At 62.5% G+C, this 23,928-nt stretch overlaps 3 protein-coding genes across 5 annotated transcripts; 1 reads left to right on the top strand and 2 right to left on the bottom strand.

The window, feature by feature from the left end:
• Nucleotides 1–1,809: 1,809 nt before the first annotated feature.
• Nucleotides 1,810–10,163, top strand: LHX5 (LIM homeobox 5). Its single transcript, XM_064465979.1, has 5 exons — nucleotides 1,810–2,478; nucleotides 4,261–4,484; nucleotides 5,709–5,986; nucleotides 7,387–7,552; nucleotides 8,862–10,163. Exons 1-5 carry the CDS (start codon nucleotides 2,306–2,308, stop codon nucleotides 9,227–9,229), a joined length of 1,209 nt encoding a protein of 402 aa, XP_064322049.1. The 5' UTR covers nucleotides 1,810–2,305; the 3' UTR covers nucleotides 9,230–10,163.
• A 3,652-nt stretch (nucleotides 10,164–13,815) lies between these two features.
• Nucleotides 13,816–17,267, bottom strand: SDSL (serine dehydratase like). Of its 3 annotated transcripts, XM_064465867.1 has the most exons (9): nucleotides 17,126–17,267; nucleotides 16,157–16,199; nucleotides 15,650–15,836; nucleotides 15,510–15,549; nucleotides 15,265–15,404; nucleotides 14,888–14,976; nucleotides 14,553–14,780; nucleotides 14,315–14,439; nucleotides 13,817–14,185 (listed from the first exon to the last, which is right to left on the bottom strand). In XM_064465867.1, the coding sequence occupies exons 3-9, from the start codon at nucleotides 15,815–15,817 to the stop codon at nucleotides 13,992–13,994; spliced, it is 984 nt and encodes a 327-aa protein (XP_064321937.1). In that variant the 5' UTR covers nucleotides 15,818–15,836; nucleotides 16,157–16,199; nucleotides 17,126–17,267; the 3' UTR covers nucleotides 13,817–13,991. The 3 variants fall into 3 exon arrangements, with proteins under 3 accessions (XP_064321938.1, XP_064321937.1, XP_064321935.1); XM_064465868.1 differs by lacking the exon at nucleotides 16,157–16,199 and having other exon boundaries at nucleotides 13,816–14,185; nucleotides 17,126–17,244; XM_064465865.1 differs by lacking the exon at nucleotides 17,126–17,267 and having other exon boundaries at nucleotides 16,157–17,108.
• Nucleotides 17,268–18,909: 1,642 nt separating this feature from the next.
• On the bottom strand, nucleotides 18,910–23,180 carry PLBD2 (phospholipase B domain containing 2). Its single transcript, XM_064466076.1, has 12 exons — nucleotides 22,953–23,180; nucleotides 22,748–22,841; nucleotides 22,484–22,642; nucleotides 21,948–22,048; nucleotides 21,316–21,530; nucleotides 21,140–21,234; nucleotides 20,908–21,068; nucleotides 20,664–20,759; nucleotides 20,232–20,303; nucleotides 19,958–20,110; nucleotides 19,635–19,797; nucleotides 18,910–19,490 (listed from the first exon to the last, which is right to left on the bottom strand). The coding sequence occupies exons 1-12, from the start codon at nucleotides 23,141–23,143 to the stop codon at nucleotides 19,323–19,325; spliced, it is 1,668 nt and encodes a 555-aa protein (XP_064322146.1). The 5' UTR covers nucleotides 23,144–23,180; the 3' UTR covers nucleotides 18,910–19,322.
• Nucleotides 23,181–23,928: the final 748 nt, after the last annotated feature.

Below are 23,928 nucleotides of genomic sequence, written 5' to 3'. Positions count from 1 at the left end.
TCCATTTTCTCAGTCTTCTTTTTTTTTACCTTCTTTATTTTTCTTTGTTTTTTATTTACTTAATTTATTCCTTCTCTAATTCCTTCTTTTTTCTTGTCTTATTTTTTCTTCGGTTTTATTTCGGTTTTCCTCTGTCTCTCCTTCTTTCCTATTTTTTTCACAGAACCACAGAATGGTAGGGGTTGGAAGGGACTTCTAGAGTTTCCGTTAATTTCTTTTTCTTCACTCTCTCCCTTTCTCTCTCTTTTCATTGCCCCTTCGCTGTATTTTTTTTTTTTCCGGACACGTTTTCTCCCTTTCCTCCTGCGTTTTTTCTCTCTTTATTTCTCTCTTCCTTCTCTCTCCTTTTTCCTAATCTCTTCCCTCCGTATTTTCTCATTTCGATTCCCGCTCTTGCCACAAACACCCCTACCCAAGGGCACACACAAAACCGCCTCCACTTCCCCGCCGATGCTCTTGTGCGGCGGCGGGATTTTTTTTTTTTCCGGACGATACCAGGAGCGTTTCCGCGCCCCGGTGCGCAGCCGGCGGCGGGATGCTCGGCGGCGGCGGGATGCTCGGCGGCTGCCGGGCCGGAGCGGGCTTTGACCGAGCCCTTCTTCCCCGGGAAAAAAAAAGAGAGAAAAAAAATTAAAATATAAATTTAGATGTTTTGATTGAACAAACGGCCGGGAAAGGGGAAGGAAGAGCCGGCCTTCACCTGCCCTGACGCCTTCTTCCTCCTCCCTACACGGCCGGACCCCAGGGTCTCCCCGTCACCTCCCCAGATCCCGAGGTAACGGAGGGAGCGGCGGCGGGGCCGCTCCGGCGGGGAGCTGCGGGCTGGGGCAGCGGCTCCCGGCCCCACACAGAACCCCCCCCCACCCGGGGTCACCCCCCCCACCCCGAAACCCCAAGCGCCAGGTCCGATCGTGCCCTGGGGCCCTCCCGCACGGCCAGCCGGCGACTTACAGCTCCGCCGCACCTGGAATTAAAAAGAAAAAAAATATGTCCGAGATAGGCAGGGCCCACCGACCCCCCCCTTCCCTCCCCGACCCCCCCGGGCCGCCCCCTGCCCCCTTTGCCCCCCGGGGACCGCTTGCGGGGAGCGGGGAGCTGGGACGGGGCGGGAAGGCGGCAGGTCCGGGGGACAAAGGCTGGGGGGCCGGAGGGGGTCAGGGGGGGCTGGGAGGGGGGAGCTCATACCTCCGCGCAGCGCGCTGCCGGGGGAAGTTTTCATCCCGCCACGCTGCACGAAGAAGCCGGCCCTCCCCGCACCCCCCTCCCCGCCTCCCCCCGCCCCTAAAATCCCCCCCTACTTCCTTTTCCCGCTTGTTGCTCTTCCAGACAAAAGCATATTCCCCCCCAACCCGTGCAAAAAAAATAAATAAATAAATTTAAAGATAATAAAGCAACCCCCAAAACAGGTGATGCTCTCCCCCAGCCCGGCTCGGGACCTCCCCAACCCCCTCCCCGAGCTTCCCTAAGTGAAATCAATTAAAATAAAAGGAAAAGTGGTGGGAAAAGGAGGGGGTGGGGAGGCGCAGCGTGCCCCCCCTTGGCCCCCCAGCCAGGTGCATACTCACTTCGCGGCACAGGTACAAGCCACCCTCAACAATAGAGGCGCGTTGTTTTTTTCCCTCTGTGCCAAGCACAAGGCTGGAGCCAATTTAGATATGCTATAAATTAAGAGGTTGCCATGGTTACCGCCCTCCCATTGGTGGCAGCCGGGGCGACGCGGGTCTCGACGTCACTAAATCTGAATAAGGATGCGCGAATTACTAAGGCGGGGGACAAAGCTGGCGATGGGGACAGCATGAGAGTGGCGGCGCGGCGGCGGCGGAGCACAGCGAGGCACCGGGGCCGCCGGCTGCAGGGGGGGGGTTCATGCACCCCTCCCGCCGCGCCCGCTGCCGCAGAGCCCGCCAGCAGCGCGGCCGCCGCTCCGCCGGTTCCCGGGGAGCTCCGGAGGGACCTGGAGGGGGGGGGGGAAATTTGTTTTTTATATATATATATATTATTATTTCTCGGGGGTGGTTTGAATTCTTTTTTTTTTTGGGGGGGGGGCATCTTTTTTTCCCTCCCGCCGCCGAAGCTCTGGAGAGAAGAGAGGGAAGAACTTGACCGCCGCTCCGCTCCCCTCCCCTGAATTTTTCATTATTCCCTTCTGTATTTTTTGTTAAATTCTATTTTATTATTATTCTTTTCTTTATTATTATATTTTATTTTTTATTATTATTATTTTTCCCCCTGTATTTTTGAGCCGCCGCCGTGTGCCGGCGGGGCTGACTTCTCCTTCGCTCGTCTCCATCCCCCGGCGGAGGTTATGATGGTGCATTGTGCGGGCTGCGAGAGGCCGATTTTGGACCGGTTCCTGCTAAACGTCTTGGACAGGGCATGGCACATCAAATGCGTCCAGTGCTGCGAGTGCAAGTGCAACCTGACCGAGAAATGCTTCTCCAGGGAAGGCAAACTCTACTGCAAAAATGACTTTTTCAGGTGAGTCTCCCCCCCTACACACACACACCGCCAACGGGGACGGGAGGGTGCGGGGGTTCATACCGCGCCCGGCCCCCCCGTGCCTCTCTGGGGTCTCCCCCGGTGCTTTGGGGGAGCTTGGGGGGCTCCCCGCTTCTCCACCCATCCCTCCCTGCCGGGGAGCCGCACCGACCCTGCCTCACCGCCTCGGCGGGAAAGCAGCCCCCCGGGCCGGGGGAGCCCCGGGGAGGTTTGGCGGGGGGCCGGCGGCTGCGCTACGGCCGCTGCTGCAGCCCGGCGTGGGGGCGCCGATGCTGTGCACCCCCCCCCCCCCCTTACACCGTCTTCCCGTGACCTTGCTTCCACCAGCACCGGGCCCCGCTCCGCCGGTGCCGCCGCCCGCCCCGTCGCGGCAGGCCCGGGTGGGCATCGCGGCGGCGGCCGTGCGTGCGTGTGTCCCCCGCCCGGGGAAGGCCTGGAGCTCCTCGCCCCCCTCCCGGGACCTCAGGCCCCGGTGAAAACGGACGCCAAAACCTCGCCCCGGTGGGGGGCGGTGGGGGGGCCGAGCTTCGCCGCTCCTTAAACGCCCCTAATGACCGCGATAAGGTGCCGATGAGGAAATTAGGGGCCGGGATGGGGGGGGGGGGCGATGACTTATGACTCCTAATGCTCTCACTACATCAACGTCACGGGGAGCAGAGGGGGAGGCAGAAGTTGTGCCGCGACCGGACGAGAAAAAAGGGGGGGACCCTGCGTGGGTACGGCGGGGCCTGGCAGCCCCCGGCCCCCCCGGGGACCCGGCAGCGGCAGCCCCCACTCCTGGGTTTTGGGGGCACTTTTGTCTGTCCTTTTTTTTGTTTGCTTGTTTCGTTTTTGTTTGGGGGTTTCAGAGAATTTTCGGGGTTTTTTTTTTTTGGTTGGTTCTTGAGGGTTTTGTGGGGTTTTGTTTTGGTTTTTTGTTGTTTTGCTTTTGGGTTTTTTTTTCTCCTTAGGAGCTCTTTCCAGCCGATTCGAATTCCCTGAAATTTATTTTTTTAAAAATGCATCTCCTGTGGGGGGGGGGAGGGGGAACAACAACCAAAAAACAAAACCAAAAAACCGTTCTCCTTCCAGCGAAGGGAAGGAAAATTGGAGATTTCCAAAGCGCTCTTCCCGAGCAGGAAAAATTTCCACCCACTCCCCCCGAGAGCGGGACGGTGCCGGCGCCGGGCTGGGGACCCCGGGGTGCTTCGGGGAGCGGAGCTCCCTCCTGCGCCGCCCGTTGTTGTCCTGGGGGCGCGGTGCCCCCCGCACCCGCCGCTCCGTTCTTTCCGCCGTTCTGCCCGTAATTAGCCCCGTTTTCTTCCCGGGATTTTCAACACCCATCCCTTCACCCCCCGTTCCCCGCCCGGGGGGCGCTGGTTAAAACGAAATCTCCCTCCCGCGGAGCGCGGAGGGGACACCCCGCCGCCCCCCACCCCGACCCCAATCCCCTCCGGCCCTTCTGGGGCCCAATCCGGCCGAGGATGCCCGTGTGTATGCGCGCGTGTGTGTGTCCGTGTGGGGACCCCCCCCCAACCCCGAGTGCTCTGCAGTCCAGCCTGCGCCTGCGAGCGACGTGGGGATGAAGGCTCTCTTCCTCCTCGTCGCCCCTAAAGGGGCAGGGGGTGCGAATCGCCTGCTCCCCCAAATCTCCCGGCGAGAGATGCTGGAGGATCGAGCTCCCCGCGGATTTGGGGGTGGGGGGGGAGGGTCGGTATAAAGGCTCCCCCGCAGCCCATCGTCGCCGGGGCTCCCAGCTCTCGCCTTTCTCCCCCTCTCCAGGAGGTTTGGTACCAAATGCGCCGGCTGTTCCCAAGGCATCTCCCCCAGCGACCTCGTCCGGAAAGCTCGGAACAAAGTCTTTCACCTGAACTGTTTCACCTGCATGGTCTGCAACAAACAGCTCTCCACGGGCGAGGAACTCTATATCATAGACGAAAACAAATTTGTTTGCAAAGAGGATTATTTGAACTCTCCCAGTTTGAAGGAAAGCAGCCTCAACTCAGGTACGAGCGGCTCAGCCCGCGGACGCAGCCCTGCCGCTCGCACAGGCAGGAGCGGGCAGCGCCCGGCCGCTGCCGGTACCTCCCGCCGGCCGGGCCGGAGGTTTCGCCTTACGGGGTGAGGGGCTGCACCCCGCAGCCAGCCCAGCCCCCCGGTTAATCCGCGGGGGGGGGGGGGGGGGCGGGGGGGGGGCGGGGAGGGAGGCATTTGGGGTGAAAGCTTTCGAACCGGGCGGAAGGCTCTGTGATACGCCACACACACACACACGCAGGACGCGGACAGGCGTGGGATGAGCGGTGGCCGAGGTGCAGCCCTGCCGCATCGCTCCGCACCCCCCCACGCCCCCCAGCTCCTGCCCCGCTCACGGCCCCTACGGCAGCGGGGATGTGGGGTGGTGGGGACGTGGGACCTCCCCCCCCCCCCCGCGCCTGGCCCTGGAGCCCCCCACGCCCCGGAGCCCCCCCTGCGAGTGTGCCCTGTCCCCCCGCGCCGCGGGCCTGATCCTTCGCCTCCTTTCACCCAGAGGCAAAGCTCCCATTTGACTTCCTTGGAAGCTGTCTCTGCGTCAGGACAGCAGGATCAGGCCCACTCCTGCTGTCCCAGCCATGCCAGGCGCCTGTGCTCACCCCCTTCCGTGGGCTCTCTCTCCGTCCAGCACCCGGGGCCGGATCCTGCCACGCCAGTCAGTGGGGCCGCTGCTGTGAGCGAGGCGAGTAGAGCTTGGCCTTGGGGAGGGTGCTGGCGTCAGGGTCCTGAGGGGGGAAGTGCTGGGGGCGGGGGGGGGGGGAACGAGCCAGGCTCAAGGCAGTGACTGGAGACCCCCCCCAAACCCCCAGAGCAACCAGTTGCGTTTTTCCCTGCAGCAGATCCTGCTTCCAGGTGCGAAAGACATGGCGGGGGGGACGAGGGGGAGCACCGGCGGCTGTGGTGGGTCTGGGGGATGGCCCTCACCCCAGCTCCACCCCCCCGGCCAGCACGACAGGGCGCACAGGGCTGGATCGGGCATTGCTTGCCTGGACCTCTGCGTGATGTTGGGGGGATGATGCTTTAGGGGTACCGGGGGAGCAGAGGCGATCTGCACCCCTTGCCGCTCCCCAGCACCCCCCCAACCCCTCTCCTGGAAAGCAGCCAGGCCGGGTGGGCTGGGGAGGGCAGAGGAGAGGGGGGGTCGATCTCTCCTCTAAGTCACCCATCCCCCTCCTTTCCTCTCTGGGTCTCCTTTACAGTGTCCTCATGTACAGACAGGAGTTTGTCCCCGGATCTCCAGGACCCCATGCAGGACGACACCAAGGAGACGGACAACTCGACCTCCTCGGACAAGGAGACCACCAACAACGAGAACGAGGAGCAGAACTCGGGCACCAAGCGGAGGGGGCCCCGCACCACCATTAAAGCCAAGCAGCTGGAGACCCTCAAAGCTGCCTTCGCCGCCACTCCCAAACCCACCCGCCACATCCGAGAGCAGCTGGCCCAGGAGACCGGCCTCAACATGAGAGTCATCCAGGTAGGGCAGCCCCAGCTCGCCCCCCCGCCCCGCCGCGGCCCTCCCCACCACCCACCAGCGTGATGTCATGGGGCTGGCCAGCGACGTCATTCCCGCCACACATGGAGAGGTTCCTGTGATTTCATCTTGTGGAGCAGAGGCAGGGAAAGGACCCACCTGGGAAGGGAAGGAGAGGGGGTGGTGGTGGGAGCCCAGGCGGTTCAAGGCTGTGACGGTCTCCCCCAGGTGCTGGAGAGGGGTTGGGACACTGAGGCTGCTCCCACAAGCTATGGGGAAATGAGGACAAGCAAACCTCATCCATCCCCTGCCAGTGTCACCCCAGGCCCAGCCCTGCACCCACCCCATGCTCCCGTGGGTTAGTGGGGATCCCCCACCCTGTGCTTTACTGCACTGACCCCATGGGAAGAGAGGAAAATGAGCTCCGAACTGTGAGCTGGCTGGGCTCCTCCACTGCTGCTCACCAAGCCAGTGGCACAGCTTCCCCCTGGGCTGAGCAGGATCCCCCGGCGCGCCAGGGAGATGGATGCGCCGGCCTTGTGAAAGCAAGGAGAGGCCGCTGCGCTCTGCAGGCAGCCCAGCACTTTCTTACCGCACTGCCCCCGTGAAGAAAATCCCTGCGGAAATGTAGGGATTAATGGGCTTTAATAGAGGCATTAATAGGGGAGGACTCTCCCGCTTTGCCTGTAGCGGAGCTGCCAGCGTCCCAGCTCCCGGCAGAGGGAAGCAGAAGTCCCGGGAGGAGTGCGGTGTTCCTACAAGCTGCCCCATCCCCGGGGGACAGGGGGAGGGGAGTGGGGCAATAATCTAGACACCCCAGCAGGCCAGGGGCAAGCAGTGCATGGGCTGAGGCCGTGTGGTTCCGATGAGGCGATGCCCCATAGAGAGGCAGCCACGTCTTTCCCTTCCCTTTTATCTCCATCTACACTGGCCGGCTTTTCTTCTGACTCCCTGCCCACCACAGCAGGCGCTCATCTCCCGGCTCCCCGCTTTCCACCTACTTCTGTCATGATCCAGAGTTCCTTCACCCCACTCTTCCTTCCCTCTTTTCCTCCCTTCTTTCACCCTTTATAAAGGAAAATACTTCTTCCCATATCCTCCAGCTGCCCTCTCCCTTGCAGGGACAGACAGGCTGAGGGTGCGCATGGGGAGGTGCACGCAGGGGGCCAGGATTTTAATAAACCTTGTTACTTTGTGTGTGTGCGCCCCTGCCATGCACCTCCTCGGGCTATTGGCGGGGGGGGGGGGGCATTAAAAACCACCCAGAGGTGGGAAAACCCATCCCCTCCCAGGTGGGTGCAAGATTTCCATCCCTTTCCCCAGCCACCCCTGCCAAACTTGGGCGGGGAGGTGGGTCCCCGGTACCCCATCCTCGGTGCGTGCTGACACCAGCCCGGCTGTAGGTCTGGTTCCAGAACCGGCGATCCAAGGAGCGGCGGATGAAGCAGCTGAGCGCGCTGGGTGCTCGCCGACACGCCTTCTTCCGCAGCCCACGCAGGATGCGGCCCCTCGGCGGCCGCCTCGACGAGTCCGAGATGCTCGGCTCGACGCCCTACACGTACTACGGAGGTGAGGGACCGTCTGCGGGGACCCTGCCCGTCCCCGTCCCCCCCCAGCTCCTTCCCTCCCTCTCCCCCTTTCTCTTTGTTCCCCCCCTTTCCTCCTTCCCCCAGGGTTTTTCCTTCCCCAGCCGCTCCCCCTTTCCCTCCTCTCCACCCTCTCCCGTTCCCCACGGCTCCTTGTCCCCATTCGGGGGCCCCGAGGGGACGGTGAGGGGGATGCACCCCACGCACGCCTAGGCATCCGTGCACGCACACGCCCAGCTGCGCGCGCCCACGCGTGGGCACACCCGCGGCTGTGCAAGGCGCACACGGCCGCACCGATGCGCATCCCCACGCACACACGCGTCCTCACATCCACACGCACTGCCGTATGCGCACAGGTCCACGCACACCCAGACACGCCCACGCACACCCGCGGCCCCGGGTATTGTGGCGGCGGTGGCGGCGGCCCCTCTCCCGGGAACAAAGCCCCAGCTGCGGGGCTTTTGTGCCCCTTTCAGGCCGCATTTGTTCCAATTACCTCCAGGGCCCGCAGCATATGGAAGGTCACCGCCGCCGGGCCGTCCCCCCCCCGCCGCCCCGACGGGACGGGATGGGCACAGCGGGGCGGCCCCGCCGCCCCTCCTCTCTCCCCGCTTCGTGCAGAGCCCCCCCCCCCCCCGAAAGCTGCATATTCAAAACCTCCCCTCTGACGACGGGCTTTCCAGGCACCCCTTGCTGCCCTGCAGTTAGTTTCTAGATCCCTTCCAAGCTGCTAAACATCTATAATTCCCCCATTACATATATGTATTTATATTTTTAATATATGTTTATATATATAAATATATATGTTTCCCCATTTTATATATCTATTTCCCCATTTTTTCTCCTCATTTTATATATGTATACACTTTTCCACCGTTCCCTTTATATATATACACATTTTCCCCATTCCCTTTATATATGTATATTATTTTTTTTTTCCGCGTTAACTAAGAACGAATTTGAGCCCACCGTCCCCACCCCAGCTGCCCCAGCCCCAGGCTCCAGGCCCTCCTGCATCCCCTCCCTCCCTCCAGGCCAGGTAGGGAGAGGGTGATGTGTCGCAGCCCATAAGATGGGCTTATTTCACTCTCTTGTTGGGCTCAAATTTGCAGCCAGCTCTTTGGGCCCCACAACCCAGGAGCTAGGAGAGTATTTTGGAGGGGATGGCCACACTGGTCCAGGTCATGCTTGTGCCCGAGGGGGAAGATAGGGCTGGGTATGGGGAGTGGGGGATTTTGGAAGGTTTTTGGCCCCTGGGGACCAGCTCCATCTTTTTCTCCTCCCTCCCACAGATTACCAAGGTGACTACTATGGACCGGGAGGCAACTATGACTTTTTCCCCCATGGGCCGCCCTCCCAAGCCCAGTCCCCGGCCGACTCCAGCTACCTTCAGAACTCAGGACCTGGCTCCACACCCCTGGGACCCTTGGAGCCCCCCCTAAGCGGACACCACTCCTCAGAAAACCAAAGGTACACGGATATGATCTCGCATCCCGACACCCCCAGCCCCGAGCCGGGGATGACCGGGTCGCTGCACCCCATTCCGGGGGAGGTCTTCAGCGGGGGGCCCAGCCCGCCCTTCTCCATGTCCAGCAATAGCGGCTACAGCGGGGCTCTCTCGCACCCCAACCCGGAGCTCAGCGAGGCGGCGGTGTGGTAGGCCTGGCACGGGCACGCGTGCGCCTGTGGAGGGGGAAAACACCCCCGCGTTCCCGCAGCCCACGCGTGTCCCCCCCCAGCCCCGGACCAGGGCACATCACATCACCATCGCCAGATAAAGACCCCCCTCTGATGCCAAAACACACCCCTGCATCCCCCCTGCCCCGCCCTCCCCATCACTGCAGAGCCCCCCTGGGACCTTGGGGCCACCCTGCTACCTCCCCGCCCCCCAGCATCTACCCCCCAACACCGGGGGGGGAGGAGGGGGGGAGAGCGGGACAATGAATGGTGCCCAGCCCCGAAGAACCCCCCCGCCAGCAGCGGGACCACCGCCTCTCGGACCAAAGCTGAACTCACCTGGACGCAGGCCCCCTCGGCTGGGGCAGGGCTCCCCCATGCTAATTAGCATCCTTTTTAATTATCCCTTACCACAACGTGGCAGGGAAGAGGAGGGGGAATAGCCCCCACCAGCCCCTCCCCTGCCCTTGTTTTTGTTGTTCCCATTTTATTCCCAAGGAGAAGGTGGGTTTGGACCCGGTTTTTGGTGATGGGTAGTGGGGGGGGGCAGCGGGGGGCCGGGCCCAGGGCTACCCCAGTGACTGGCTGAGACTGGGCTCCCACATGGCAGAAAAGACACCAGAAAGAGGCAGAAAGAGGAAAAAATACACCACCACCACTATAAACAAAATAATAAGAGAAAAATCCCCACCCAGAACAAAACCAAACCAACCACCACAACAGCAGAAATCAAACCCGAGGCTCATCGCCGAGTCCCACCCCAATGTTTCCCGGAGGCTCCGCCAATTTAAGGATGTATTATAGTTTTTGCTTCTAGTTTCTTTATTTTGTATAAAGGAGAAACAAATAAAGTATGTTTTTGTGTTTACTGATTATTTATTGTACTTTAGTCATCGGAGGCTCCGAATTTTTCTATTTCGAAGGTGGGGGGGGGGTGGCGCTGGGGAGGGGGGCGAGAGGATACGGGGAAGGGGGGGAAAGGAAGGAGAATGGAAAAGGAAAGGAAAAAAAAAAGTTGTTTTCTGAAAGCGTCGTGGGTTTCCTGTCCCCGCTGCCTCTTGCGGAGGCTGTTAGTGTGAATGGCTCTTGTTGTTCAATGTGAATAAAAAACCTTTTAGTTACCTACTGTTCGGTCACCTGGTCCCTTTCATTTTTTTTCCCTTTTTTTTTTTTCTTTTTTTTTTTTTTTTTCTTTAAGACAAGACCATGAGAGATGCTGGCAGGACTGCCCTGCTCCCCACCAGTGCCCACCCTGTCCCCCAGCCCTGCGTGGGGTCTGGGGGAGCAGTCCTCATTGGTCCCCTGGGTGGGACGGGTGCCACAGCCCCTGCACAAGGTGATGTTGCTGCATCCATCACCCACCAGGTACCCCAGGACCCCCCACCCCCCCCCCATCACCCCAGCACTGGTGGGGGGCACATTACCCAGCTCAACACCTTCCCCCACAACAGACAGGCCGGTGCATCATTCCTCCCCCCGGGCGGGGGGGGAAGGTATTGTGTGTAACCCCTCAAGACCCTCCCCCAGGCACCCCAGAGGCACCGGCAGCCCTGCTGGCAGAGCATCCTGATGGAGGAGCCATGGCAGTGCTGGGGGGGGGCAGCAGGGCTGCTGGAGGGGGACATGCCAAGGTGGGGGGGGAGGTCCATGAACACCATCAGCAGCTTTTGCCCCGGGGGCACCGAGGGCAGGCAGGATTGGGGGGGGTACCCTCACCCAGCACCCCAACCTGCCCCCCCTGCCCCAGCTTTCCCTCTCTTGTTTTCCACGATACAAGAATAAATAAAGTCCAAGGTAGGCTGCAGCTCTAAACTAATATTTAAAATGCAAAATCATGGCAGAGTTCCCCCCCCCCCCCCCCCCCCCCCCGCACTTGTCTTGCAGTAAAAAGATATAAACAGAATAAATTACTTTCCCTCCCTGGCCTACGAGAGTCCCTCTCTCCTGACCTGAATTTTAAGTCCTGGCTCGGTTGTAGCACAGAGCACCGATGATTTATGAAAAGCCAGCCACTTCTCTGCATATTTTCTCTGTTCAGCCAAGTGGTGGAATTTATCCTTCCTATACCATTACCGGCATTAATAACAGAGTGGCAAACGAGCCAGGCCGGGCCGAGCCCCAAGGGATCCCTCAGCCAGGAGCTGGCGCCAGTGCAAAGACACTGAGCTTTCACCACCCACAAAACAAAACACCTCCCCTTTTAACAGGCGGGTAAACTGAGGCAGGAGTGCAGCCGGCCGCTCCCTTCGGCGCCTCCCCTTCCAGCCTCTCGGCGTTATCGGGTACCGGCTGCTTCGTGTAAGTACAGGGCAACCTGCTGCTAAATAACTCTCTCCCAGCGTAAATCTGAGCATTATAAAATGGAGCACAAGGTCATCCACTGGGTGAACGCCTGCTGCTGTTGTCATTATTATTATTACAGCTACTGAACCCAAGGCATACACCCGAGGGCTGTTTGCAGGCTGCTGGGGCACCCTCTCCCCGGGGTGGGGGGACAGGCTGCGGGAGGGATTTCGGATGATGGGGCATGCTCCAAGCTGCCACCTCCCATGCAGGGGGCTGGGGGGGGCTCCGTGAGGGAAGACGGGTCTCAGCAGGAGCAGCCGTCCAGGCAGGGACCCACTGGCATGGAGGAGCTTCACCAGTTGGGCCCAGCAGCACCTCGGGGCTGGGTGCTGGAGCCAAACCTTCCTCCAAGTCACTGGCCGAGGGCTACTGCTGCCCTGGGCTTGCCCATCCTGGCAAACACCCAGAGGGGACCTGACAGCAGCCGGATCTAGGCCATGGAACGCAGAGCTGGCCTTGCAGGGAGCAACTGGGTTCGGCCTGTTAGCCATCCCAGCCCTTAACCACAGTGGGGTTTGGGGTCCCCATTGCAACCTGGGTCAGGGCACAGCATCACAGCTGAGACTGGGGCCCCCATCACAGCCAAGGTCCCTGGTGCCCATCGCCCCAGCAGTCCCAAGAAGGCACCAGCAGTGGGGGTTCACGCCTGCCTCCAGCTGTGGGGTGACCATGAGTGACCCCCCCACCATCTAGGGCCATGCCCTCCCCTGGCAGAGTGTCCCCAGATACCCTGCACCCCCTTGTCCCTGCCAGGGACATCCAAAGCCCAGTCCCCCTCAGCTGACACCCAAAGCCCAAGTACTCCCCTTGTCAAGGTAAGGCGGGGGCAAAGCTCCCTGTTGGGGTGCTTGGGGGAGCCACCTCAAGCCCCATGGCCATGCCCATGTCACTGTCAGAAACAACCCCCATGGGACCGTGCTGGGGAAACACCACCGCGAGCTCCCCGCTCTCTCGAGCCCCAGCAGGGAACCATCAGTCCTGGGAATAAACTTTTCAAAAGCTGTTGGGCAAACAACAATGCTATTTTTTTTTCCTGACCTTTTTCCCTTTTTTTTTTTTTTCTTCTTTTCAGAAAGAGAAGGTCTGCAGAAGGTGGAAAATAATCAGGTTTTGGACCCGGAATAAAAAATTGCTGGAGTAGGCTGGGCTGACTCCTTATAATTAATAGTGTGCCTCGTAATAGGATTCTCCAGCCTTCGGTGCTCCCTGGAAACACCTTTTTACATAAGATATTGCTCACGATGGAGCGGCAGAGTTTTGATTTATGGGGTTTTGGCCTCCAAGAAGCATCTGGGGGAGCTGGCCTGGCTGGCGGGATGTAGGGCTGAAGGCAGGGAGGGTGTTTCCTTGGGGTTGGCAGCCCGATGCCGGGGGAGGCACCTGGCCAGGGGAAAGGGCTTTGTGGGGATGCCTGGGATCCGGGGGCCGACCTGGTCCTGGGGCTGAGCCCCCTCTGCTCCGAAGGGGAGGAGGAGGAGGCTGAGAAGGGCTTTGGGGCAGGAAAGGGCTTCTTGTCTCCCTCCATCACATCACCCAGTGATGCTTGGGGCATGTCCTCAGCTGGGGAGCAGCTGGGGTTGGGAAGCCCCAGTGGGAGCAAGACCCCACATCACCCAGGGATGGGAGGAAGGGGAGGAGAAAGGTGTCATTGGGGGGATGCAAAAAAACCCTGGGAGGTGGAACAGCAAAGGGCTGAAAGCAAAGGCAGCACTAGAGAGTGGGAGCGGGGGTGAGCAGGAAAGCCTGGAGGAAAGGGGGGAATGGGAAAAAGAGCAGGTTGGGGGGGGAAAGGGTGATCATGGGGGCTCCAGGATGGCATATACACACACACACGTCGGTGCACCTCAGAGCCCATGGGTGTTAAACGCAGGTGGGGAGCTCTGCCAATAAATCACTGTAAGAAGCGGGTCCGTGTGTGTTGCTCTCTTCTGACCGAAGCCAGCACGGCAGGAATAGGAGAAGATTGTAATAATTAATAATCATTAGAATAATAATGCATAAAGACAGTAGCAAAGTAATTAGTCAGCGAGAGAGTGCTTGTTAATTGAGGTAGGGAGCTGCAGTCCAAACAGCCTGGGGAGGAGCAGGGGAGCGGGGACCACCGGCCAGGGGATGGGGAGGAGGGACGTGTGTACCCCAGTCCTGCCATCAGACAGGCAGGGGAGGCACAGGCAGGGCCCGGCTCCCTCCCTGCCTGCGGTGCGAGCCCTGGTCCTGTCTGCCCTGTGTGCCTCCGTTCCCCCGTCCCTACGTGGATGCCATGTGCTGGGGCAGAGGCGGCCGAAGGAGTCCAGCACTGCGTCCGCCTGGCAGCAGGGCTTTATTTTGGCTATTTTGGAAGGAAAGCAAACAGAGGGTGCCGGCAGGGCTCCGGCGCATCCCCCTCCTTGGGGTGGATGTCACTCCAGACCCAGCTGGCTCTTCAGGGCCCGCAGCTGGGCTGCCTGGATGCCGCTGCCCCCGCACACCACCACCACCACGGAGGCCAGCGGGGTCCGCAGACGCCCCTCGCGCTGCAGCTGCTGCAGCCGCCCTGTGTAGAGCAGGGCCAGGGCGGCCCCACATGCTGGCTGCACCAGCAGCCTCTCGTCGTCTGTGGGGACAAGAGCGGGGGACACCGTGAGCTGCCACCCACCCTGTCTCCATCAGCATGTCCCAGGCCAGCCCCAAGCCCCAGAGGTGTCCCTGTCACCCCTGCCATGCCTGGCTGGCCCCTGCTCACCCAGGAACTGCTCCACAGCTTGCACAGCCTCCGTGTCCTCCACCACCTGGGAGATGACCTGGCACTCCTGGGCACACTCCAGCGCCCGTGCTGCTACCATCTTGGCTCCCAGGCACTTGGCCACGCTGGGACAGGAGAGGAGCAAGCCAGTCAGGGTGGTCCCAGGACCCTTCAGCGAGCTAGGCTGAGACCTGCCAACTCGTTGCATGCACAGCTGCTCCCGCAGAGCCCGGCTCACCTGGTGATGTCAGGCAGGGAGACGAGCCGGCCAGCCGCCAGCGCCGCGTGGAAGCTGTGAGCCCCCCGGGTCTCGGCGGCAATGATGGGGACGTCCTGCCAGCCCACCTGGTGCAGGCCAGCCACGACACCCGCCAGCAGCCCCCCGCCACCCACTGACAGCAGGATGGCGTCCGGTTTTGTTTCCAGCACATCCTTCAGCTCCTGCACCAGGCTGGCATGACCCTGCCTGCAGGGCGAGGCACAGGGGGAGGATGTAGCCCGGGGGCACCCCAAGCCAGCCCAGACCCCAGGGGATGGGGACCCAGGCAGAAGCTGAGCCCTGGCAGCACTCACCACACCAAGGGGTGGTCAAAGGGGTGGATGCTGACCCAGCCCTCCGTCTGTGCCAGCTCCAGGGCTCTCCTGTTGGCTTCATCCCACACCTGGGGGGCGAGCAATGGGGGCTCAGCAGGGCCGCATCCAGCCCTTGCACCCCAGAGATGGGTCCTTTGTCACTGCGGGGCTGGGGGGGACACCAGAAATGCACACGGGGCACTGGGCTGAGGTGGGGGTCGCCCGGGGTGCCCCTGTTACAAGGTATTGCAGGAGGGGGACATTTTGGGATGGGGATTGCCGTGCATATCCCTGGCATCACAGAGCAGGCTGAGCTCAGGCTCAGCCCCCTTGGGTCCACCCCAGACCCCAGTTTTAGGGGGCTGCTGCAGGTGTACCTGGCCGGAGACCTCGACCTCTGCCCCCAGCTCCTCCAGCTTGCGCACGGTGGCAGGGCCGGTGGTGCTGGGGACCACGACAGTGACTGGCAACCCCAGCTTCTTGGCCGCGTACGCTGCTGCCAGACCCGCGTTCCCTCCTGTGGAAAGCATGGCTCAGGCAGGATTCAGCCCCCTCTGCACCCCCTATATTACTCATGAGCATTCCTCATAGCTCCCGCCACCTCAGCTCAGGACCCAATTACCTGAGGAGCAAACGAAGTGGTGGCAGCCCTTCTTGGCAGCCTGAAAGGCAGGAAAGGAGGGAAGGGGATGGCTGTGTCCCCCCACCATCCCCCCCATAAAGGCATGGGCAGTGCCCTGTCCACACCATGCCCACTCTCACCTCCTGGCAGAGGTGGCCAATGCCGCGGATCTTGAAGGAGCCCGTGGGCTGGACGTTTTCCAACTTCATGTAGACCTTGGTGCCCGCTGCCTGGGACAGGGGCAGGCTCTCCAGGACAGGCGAGACGATGTGGAAGGGCTTCTCGCCCCTGCCAAACTGGGCTGTCATGGCTCTGATGACGGATGCTCTGCCAGGGAGAGGTGGGGGAGCCTCCAGCTGCTCCCTGCAGGATCCCCCCTCACAGCCCCGCTGCCCATCCTGGGCTTGGTACAGGGCACAGGAACCCCTCAGGTGGGACAAGGCTATCCCCAGTGTCCCCTCGTGGCTCTGGGATGCAGCAGCACCGAGCCCTGGGGTGCAGTGATGGGCCTGCCCTGCCAGAGCCCCAGGACAAGCTGGGCCACCCCCTCCTCCATCCTTTTGGTCCCCAAGCCCCCAGTGTCCCCAGGTGTTCCCCACACACCCTGTGCCTTAACTGAGCCAGGGCCACCCCACGGTAGGGATTACCTTGTGTCCAGTGGGACCTCGTTGCACGTCCCCAGCTCCTTGCCTGCAGCAGCAGCAGAGTTTGGGGGACGGAGGAGGAAGAGGTGACGTTGGAGGGGCCGCGCCAGTGTCCCCAAGTGCCCGTGTCCAGTGGCGCAGCGGGGCGACGGGCAGGGGTTAAACATTGCCCTGGCCTTGGCTGTTTGCTCAGCGCTGGGCAGTTTTTTCCAGCTGCAGGGCTGGATCTGTGCCGAAAGCGCCCAGCCGTGGCCTGGGCACGGTGCCGGGTGCCCCAGCGGGAACAGCCATGTGCGGCCCGGCAGCCAAATCTCAGCAGCCTTCACATGCCCAGGAGATGTGATGTGGGCACCCAGGAGACGGTGGGAAAAGAGAGGCAGCTTACAAATGACTCTGGGGGTCCCCAAGGGTTTTCCCCTGCCAGCTGGGCACAAGCACTGGCTTTTCTTGGGTCCAGACAGAAATGCATCCCAGTGGATTTGAGGACTCTGCCCGTTTGACCCGGACCGCTGGCGTAGTGAGGGCAGCCTGCACTGCCCTCATCACCTCCAGAAGAGCCATCACACCCCTGTGTCCACCCTGCCAAGTCTCCCCATCCCACAGCAGCCTGGGTCCCCCTCCGAGTCACATATCCCCAGGGGTCTCGGCCCTTCCAGATGGGTAAGGCCACTTTGACAAGCCCCCTCCCCAGCCCTGGCTAGGCAAGCCAGGCACCCCGCAGGAAGGAGGGGTCTGGGGTGGGGGGGGATGGTCCCTGCACACCTTGCGCAGGTGCCCCAGGAGCATCACTTGGAGAGGGGCTGCCTGGAGGGACAGCCCAGCCGAGCCCAGAGGTCCAGCAGTACCCAGGGGCCACCAGGTAAAGCAGGCAGAGCCACCCCCTTTTTCCTCCTGGCCACCCCAGGGCCCCTTCTTGTCACCCAGCCCTGGTGACACCCCCCAGTGCAAGGGTCCCTCCGACACGTGTCCTACCTCTGCACAGAGGGGCTGGCTCCGTCCTGCGCAGGCGAGGAGGAAGGGGGGATCTGGAGGAAGGTCTGTCCCTGGCTCCTCACCCTGCAGCCGCAGAGGATTTCTCCCCTGGCAGTGTATGAAAGCAAAGGCGCTTTGGCACAAGTTTAGTCCCATCCCCTTCTGTGGTAGCTCCATGGGGGTCCCGAGGGGGGGGCTGCGGCACACAAGCTGGCGCGCACACACAAGACACAGCTTCAACACCACCAAAAGGTGTGCAGTGGGTACCCCCCCAATCCTCCCTTGGCTCTGCCCCACTGCCAAGCAAAGAGGAGTGAAACAGGCCTCAGAACACCAGATTTTGGTCCCCTTACCCAAATAGTGCCGCAAAGCCCCCCTGAGAGCACCACAGGTGACAGGCACCAAGCAGGGCACAAGCTCCTGGACAACCCCGTACCTGATGGAGCTGGCTTTTGGTGGCAATGAATTAATTAACCTCCTGGTACGTACACCATCATTAGGCTTCAGAGTGAACAGCACACAGCATGGGCAGGGTCAGCACAGAGGCACAGTGCTGCCTGCAGGGAGCCACACTGCTTTTGGGACATCAGGGACTGGAAACATGAGGGGCGATGAGGATTTCTTGAACGGGAACACTAAGGCAGGGGGAGGCACAAAAGCTCCAGCTCCCCGGGGGCCCATGGAGCAACCCCCATCCTGCAGTGGGCCGAGGGGCTACAACTGCTTCCCTGGGAGTGGGCCAGGGACGGGCCCTGGGGAAAGGGTGCAAGAAGCCCCTTCACCACTCACAGGGAGGAGGCCGGGGACACCCTTGGAAAGGGGACCGTGTTTTGGCTGAGCCCTGGGGTGCTCCGGCGTCCTTTCCACCCCACACTCTGCCTCCCCACCTCCCCTTTGGGAAGGGAGGGAAGCAGCAACCCAGCCTCCTCTGCATTTCCAGCATGTCCCCTCCTTGGCATTGATGTGTCTGTCCCTCCTCACTGCCCTGTCACTTGGTGGCAGTAACCTCCTCCTACCCAGGGAAAATGAGGCATCGGGGCCCCCCCAGTCAGCACCCCCTGCCCCAGGAACCCCCACACCACGGGGACACCAGGAGACACAGCACAGGCTCTGCCACCTCCCTCCCCCCTTACCCGCAACCCTCCCCCTCCCAGCAGAGCAGGTTTTGGCCACCCCACCCTGTCCAGGGCACCCATCCCACCTTTTGGGGTGCCAGCACCCCAACAGCCCGGACCTGCCGCAACCCAGGCCCACGCAGCCCACAGGGAGCCGCAGGGGCCCCCAGCCCTGGTGAGAACTTGGCACCTTCAAAGCACTGCCGAGCACCAGCTCATTAATCCCCCAGTAATGACCTCGTTATTCCTAACGAGGCAGAGTGGATCAAGGGAGCTGAGGTAAGAGGATTTTGCAACGGGGGTTTCCAGGCTGGGGGAACACAGGTGGCAGAGGAAGGGAAGATAAAAGAGATGAGGACAGTGAGCCCATCCTGGGGGGGGAGCAGCGTGACCCCCCTCCCTCCATCCCACAGCCCAGGCTCCTGTTTCAGCTGCTCTGCCCAACACTGGGTACCCAGCCTGATGCAGTAGCAGAGAAATCTTAGCAGCCTGCACCCCGAAAGAGCCAGGCCTGGCTGGCTGCACACCCTCCCACTGGGGCTGGGAGGCAGCAGAGAAGCAGGAAAGACCCTGGTAATTTGAGGGGAAAAGACCGCTGCGTGAGCCAAACCCTTATACAAGACACCACAGAATCTCAGCAAAGCTCAAAGCACAGCCACCACCTCCCACTGCACGCAGACCGCTTTTTATTTGTCACAGCCAAAACCAGCTCACTCCCCTCCTCTCTGCCCCACGGGTGAGCCCCAGGCTCCCAGGAGGCCCCCTTTTCTGGGAAGAGCCCCCTAAACCAGGTGTCAGCACCCAGGGGAACGTCGTGGGGCCAGAGCCCCTTGCCGGGGCGGGGGCACGGCCCCCTGCGCAGCACAGCTGGCACCGCGGGGACGCGGCAGCGAGAGGCAGAAGCAGAAAGAACGAGGGGGCAGGGGACACCCCCTGCCCAGGACCAAAAACCAGTCCCCTGGGGATAGGGGAGAGCCAGTAGCGCTGCCCCCCTAAAGGAGTCCCCACACAGGACAGATGCCTGCAGATGGACGGACGCCTGCTGATGGACAGACAGATGGGTTCAGCCCAGCGGTGCCCGCTCAGTCCCAGTGGACTTTGACAGGGGGAAACGTCCAGAGGTCAGGGTGGCCCATGTGCAGCAGGGTGCTGCAGGGGGACGCGCTCCAGCGGAAGGGGGGCACGTCGTCCCAGGCAGGACCGCTGGCAGCCACCAGCCCGAAGGTGGGGGCCATGCCTGAAGAGGTGACCTGGTGTTGGGGGGGGGAGAAAAAAAATCGGGGTGCAAGTCAACACGGGGAAGGGGCAACACAGCCCGGGGGCAGCCGTTGAGAGGGGTGTACCCCCAAAGTGGGGACCTCCAGCCCCACCCGGGGCTGCCCCATCTCCCCCACCTTCATGTCGGTGCCACCATGGCAGCGCTGGCGCAGGGCTGGGAAGGGGTAGGTGCCATTGGAGGGGTTGAGGTCGGATCGGGCGGAGATGGCGTTCTCGGCGTTCTGGGGCGGATCACAGCCCCGGCACCGCGACAGCGGGTCCCGCAGGTAGTTGTTGGACCTGCAAAGTGGCCAGGGGAGTCGTGGTGAAGGTGGGGGAAAAAAAAAAAAGTATATAAATTCATAACGATGAAAAAAAAAAAAATATCACCCTTGAGGGTTGAAAATCCCTGGCAGGGGGGTGGGGGACACCCAGGTTTTGGGGGGTCCCCAGCACCCACCTCATCAGGCGCACCATGGAGTCCAGGTCGTGGACCAGTGTCTGGTTCCTGCGGAAGATCTGGGCGCGCGGGTTCTTGTCGTAGGTGAACCAGTCGCCGTATTTCTTCACCAGCTCCGGGTTTCCGCTGGCGTTGAAGATCTCCTCAAAATACCTGGGGTGTGGGGGGGGTGGAACCCAGCGAGTCAGCACCCAACGGCGGGGGGCAAGGCCGGTGTTGGCTGCCCCCCTTTATGGGGCATCAGTGGGGTGGGGTGAGGCCAGACGGAGCTCACGGCAGGTTGTAGCTGGCCCAGTAGCCCTGCTGGTACAGCAGCTCCGTCTGATCGGCTGCCACCACGAGGCCCCTGCACTGGGGAAAGCGCATTGGTCAGAGCAGTGAAATCGAGCAGGGATTGGGGGGACATGCTGGGAAGGGGGGCAGCCCAGCTGGGGGTCCCTGCCACTGGGTTCCCACCCCAGCCAGGGGTGCTGGGTAACCGTTGCCTGCATACAAGCATCCCCAGAGAGCCTTTAACTGCAGACAGGCAGCGCAGGCAGCTCCTGCGTGCATTTGCATCCCCACCACCCAACACCTACCCGTTGGGCTGGGGCCGATGCAACCCTTAGGGCTTTCCCAGATCTGTGGGAACAGGGCTCTGGGAAGAAACGCTTCCATCAAGGCTCAGCACAGAAGCTGGCACTCGGGGAGGAACGGGGGTACTCACGGGATCTGCTCCAGCACGGTCAGCACACCCTGTGGCGGGCTCGCTTTCCCTGGCGTGAAGGCATTGTAGTCCACCACCATCCACTGGTTGTTGTACCTGCCACGGAGAAGGGGGAAAGCATCCCTCCGGCAGCCGGCCTCTCCCTGGGGACATCCCCACTGCCCGGGAGAAGCATCCCTCCATCTGATCCCCCCTTCCCATGACAGCCAGGGGGGATCCCCATGCCCCATCCTGCCCCGCTCACGTGCCGCTGTTGAACCGTCGGAAGACGGCAGCCCACTCGGGACCGCTGCGGGCCAGGCGGTTGGCCACTATGTTCCTCAGCCACTCCAGAACACTGCCCCGTGGGTCCAGGTACTTCCACCGTGACGGGTTGTTGTTCCCGATGGTGGTTTCCAGCGCTACCTGCAGGGAGGGGAGCGATGGCAGGGCAGGGGGGCCAGGGAGGGGTCCCCCAGGATGAGACCCCCACTCACCAATCCACTGCTGAGGATGTAGAAGTCATCCCCCGAGAAGATGGTGCCGGGGTAGGAGGAAAACACCTGGATGCTGCCAGGAATCTGAGAATTGCCTGGAGGGGGGGGATGCGAAAGCAGGGGAGAATCAGAAGTGGGATGTCAGGTGCAGCCCCCCCCCAGCCCAGCCCACGCACCACCAGCTGAGACGCGGAAGGGCAGCGTGTACTTCTTGATGATGCGCAGCATGGACTGGTAGGACGTCCAGGTGTCGTGGGCAACCAGGAGATCCCGATGGCCCGGCAGCAGCTTGAGGAGGGCAGAGCAGGAGCCGGAGCCCAGGACGCGCCCTGGGAAGGAACGGTTCAGGGCAGATTCCAGGTCCTCCAGGTCACCCCCCAACTGCAGCAGGCTGGGGGAAAGCGAGACATGGGTCATCAGGTGGGGGACACCCTGGCCCAGGAGCTGAGCTGGTTCAGAGCTCTCTGTCCATCTGTCTGGGCTGGAGGGTGTTTCTCCACCCCATCCTGGTGGAGGTGCCAGCACCCCAGCAGCCTGAGCAGGGAGGGAAGGGTGAGCTCAGCAGTGGGGAAATGGAGGCAGGGGGCTGCAGCAGGGCACCCACCACCCAGCCCAGGGTGCCAGGGAGGAGGAGAACCTGACTTGGCTCCATCCTGCCCCACCAGCAGAGGAGAAGCACCCAGAGAAGGTGGATGAGGGGGACTGGGAGCAGAACTAGGAGTCCCTGCACATCCAGGAATTGTCCCCCAGCACCACCAGCCCCTGGGGCAACTCCCCCCACCATCACCTCTGAGGAGAAGGAGCTTACAGGAAGCCAAAGGGTGCCAGGGTGAACCTGCCCCGAGGGAAGTCCAGGCGCCTGTTGTAGCTGTCCTCCAGCCCCTTCAGCTGCAGCAGGGCCAGGTGCACCTGCGGGGACAGGGGACAGAGCTGGCACTCAGCTCCTCAGAGAAGAGGGGTGAGGAATTTCAGGGGGATGGGAGTCCCCCTTCCCCCAGGGGACACAGCAGATCCAGCGGGTCCCAGCACTGCTGCAGAGGCAGGAGGAGGTGTCGAGTGAAGCGGTGCCATCAGCGGGGCCGTGACTCAGCATCGGTGGCCGGGGGGGCTGAGCCAGCCCCTGTGCACCCCAACGGCAGCACGTGAGGCTCCGGCACGGCCAAATTCACAGGTCACCTCTGTTCACCCAGGCGAAGTGGATCCAAGGTGGCCAGATCCCCATCATCCTGCCTGGAGCCCGGCCAGGACCTCTCGCTGCCCTGTCCCCTCCTCTTGATTAAAGCTACAATTAGCCCAGGGGGGTGCAGTGGGGGTTCCCCGTGGGTGGGGGCACCCCATCCTCACCTGGTGCCAGTACTCGGGGTCCTCCCCCTTCGCCATCTGCTCCTCCATCCAGCCCAGGTTGGCCTCCAGGTAGCTCCGCAGCTTCTCGCAGTACTCGCTCTCGTACTTGAAGGGGCCACAGTAGCCCACCATGGTGTTCATCCAGTGCATGTACATCAGCTGGGGGACACGGGGGCGGTGTCACCGGTGGGGACCAGCCGGGGGAGAGGAGCGGGACTGCGCCGCACCCCGTGGGATCCCGGTTTTGGAGGCGTCACCCCTTACCTGCTCGGAGACGGTGGCCTCGGCGAGCCCGGCAGCATAGGCCTGCAGGCTGTCGTTGTACGAGGCGTTGGTGGTCACCTCAAGGAAGGCCCAGCTGGAGGGACACGGGTGGGACACGGACACGGGTGGGACGACCTTGGCTCCCATCCCGTCCCCCCGCCCGGAGCAGCCCAGCCCGGCCCGGCCCGGCCCAGCCCAGCCCTACCCGACGGTGGGGATGCGATCGTCGAGGCTGGCCCAGGCGACGGCGGCGGGATGGCGGCCGGGCAGGACGCGGAGCCGCCCCGAGCCGGGCTCCAGCAGCACGGAGACGTTGCGGAGCGGCGGGTCGGCGGGGGCTGCCCCGGCCAGGGCGGCGGCCATGGCGGCCCCGAGCAGCGCCCGCAGCGCCGCCATGGCGGGGTCGGCGGCGAGGGCGGGGCCGGCGGCGAGGGGGAGGGGAGATGGGCGGAGCCGACAGAGGGCCACGCCCCCGGCAGCGCCCGCAGCGCCGCCATGGCGGGGGCGGGGCCGGGGAGAGGGCGGGGGAAACGGGCGACGTTATGGGCGGGGCGAAGGGATGGTCACGCCCCCTGCGGCGCCCGCCCGCGCCGCGCTGTGGGCGTGGGGGGCCCCACCCAACCCGCCCCATAAACAGCCCCCTGTGCCCCCCCCCCCCCATCCTGACCCCCCCCCGCACATATCCGCCCCGCACACCCAGCCCCCAGCCCACAGGACATGTACGCAGGTTCACCCCCCCACCACACCCCCCCCCAGCCTTGCCCTACCATCGGTGAGCCCACCTGAGCCTCCTCGCCGTGGGGCCCCCGGTGTGTCCCCCGTGGGGTCCAACCCCAGCCGTTGCAGCCCGTGGGGAGGGGCTCAGGGAAAGCCTGACAGCGGGGAGGGGGGCTAGGCCCCACTGGGGTTTCAGGCCGGGGGTGACATGGGAGGTGTGGGTGTCCAGCCCACGGGCCCCGGCACCGTGGCAGCCTTGGCCTCGTGCAATCCTGGCTGGTGCCTCTTTTCTGCCCTCCCCACTCCTCCAGCAAAGTCCCCCTGAGGCCCGGGGTGTCCCGATGGGGCGGGAGTGGGGGGCTCAGAGCCACCCACCCACAGTGGCATGATCACCGTAGGGTGCATAAAGGCCCGGTATCACCCCCAGCTTGGTGTTACACTGAACACCACTGCAGCTGCCTGCC

The sequence above is a fragment of the Phalacrocorax carbo genome, chromosome 15 (assembly GCF_963921805.1).
Source record: "Phalacrocorax carbo chromosome 15, bPhaCar2.1, whole genome shotgun sequence".
Taxonomy (NCBI): Eukaryota; Metazoa; Chordata; class Aves; order Suliformes; family Phalacrocoracidae; genus Phalacrocorax; species Phalacrocorax carbo.
The sequence above is the reverse complement of the archived record's forward strand: the minus strand, read 5'-3'. Positions and strand labels throughout refer to the sequence as shown.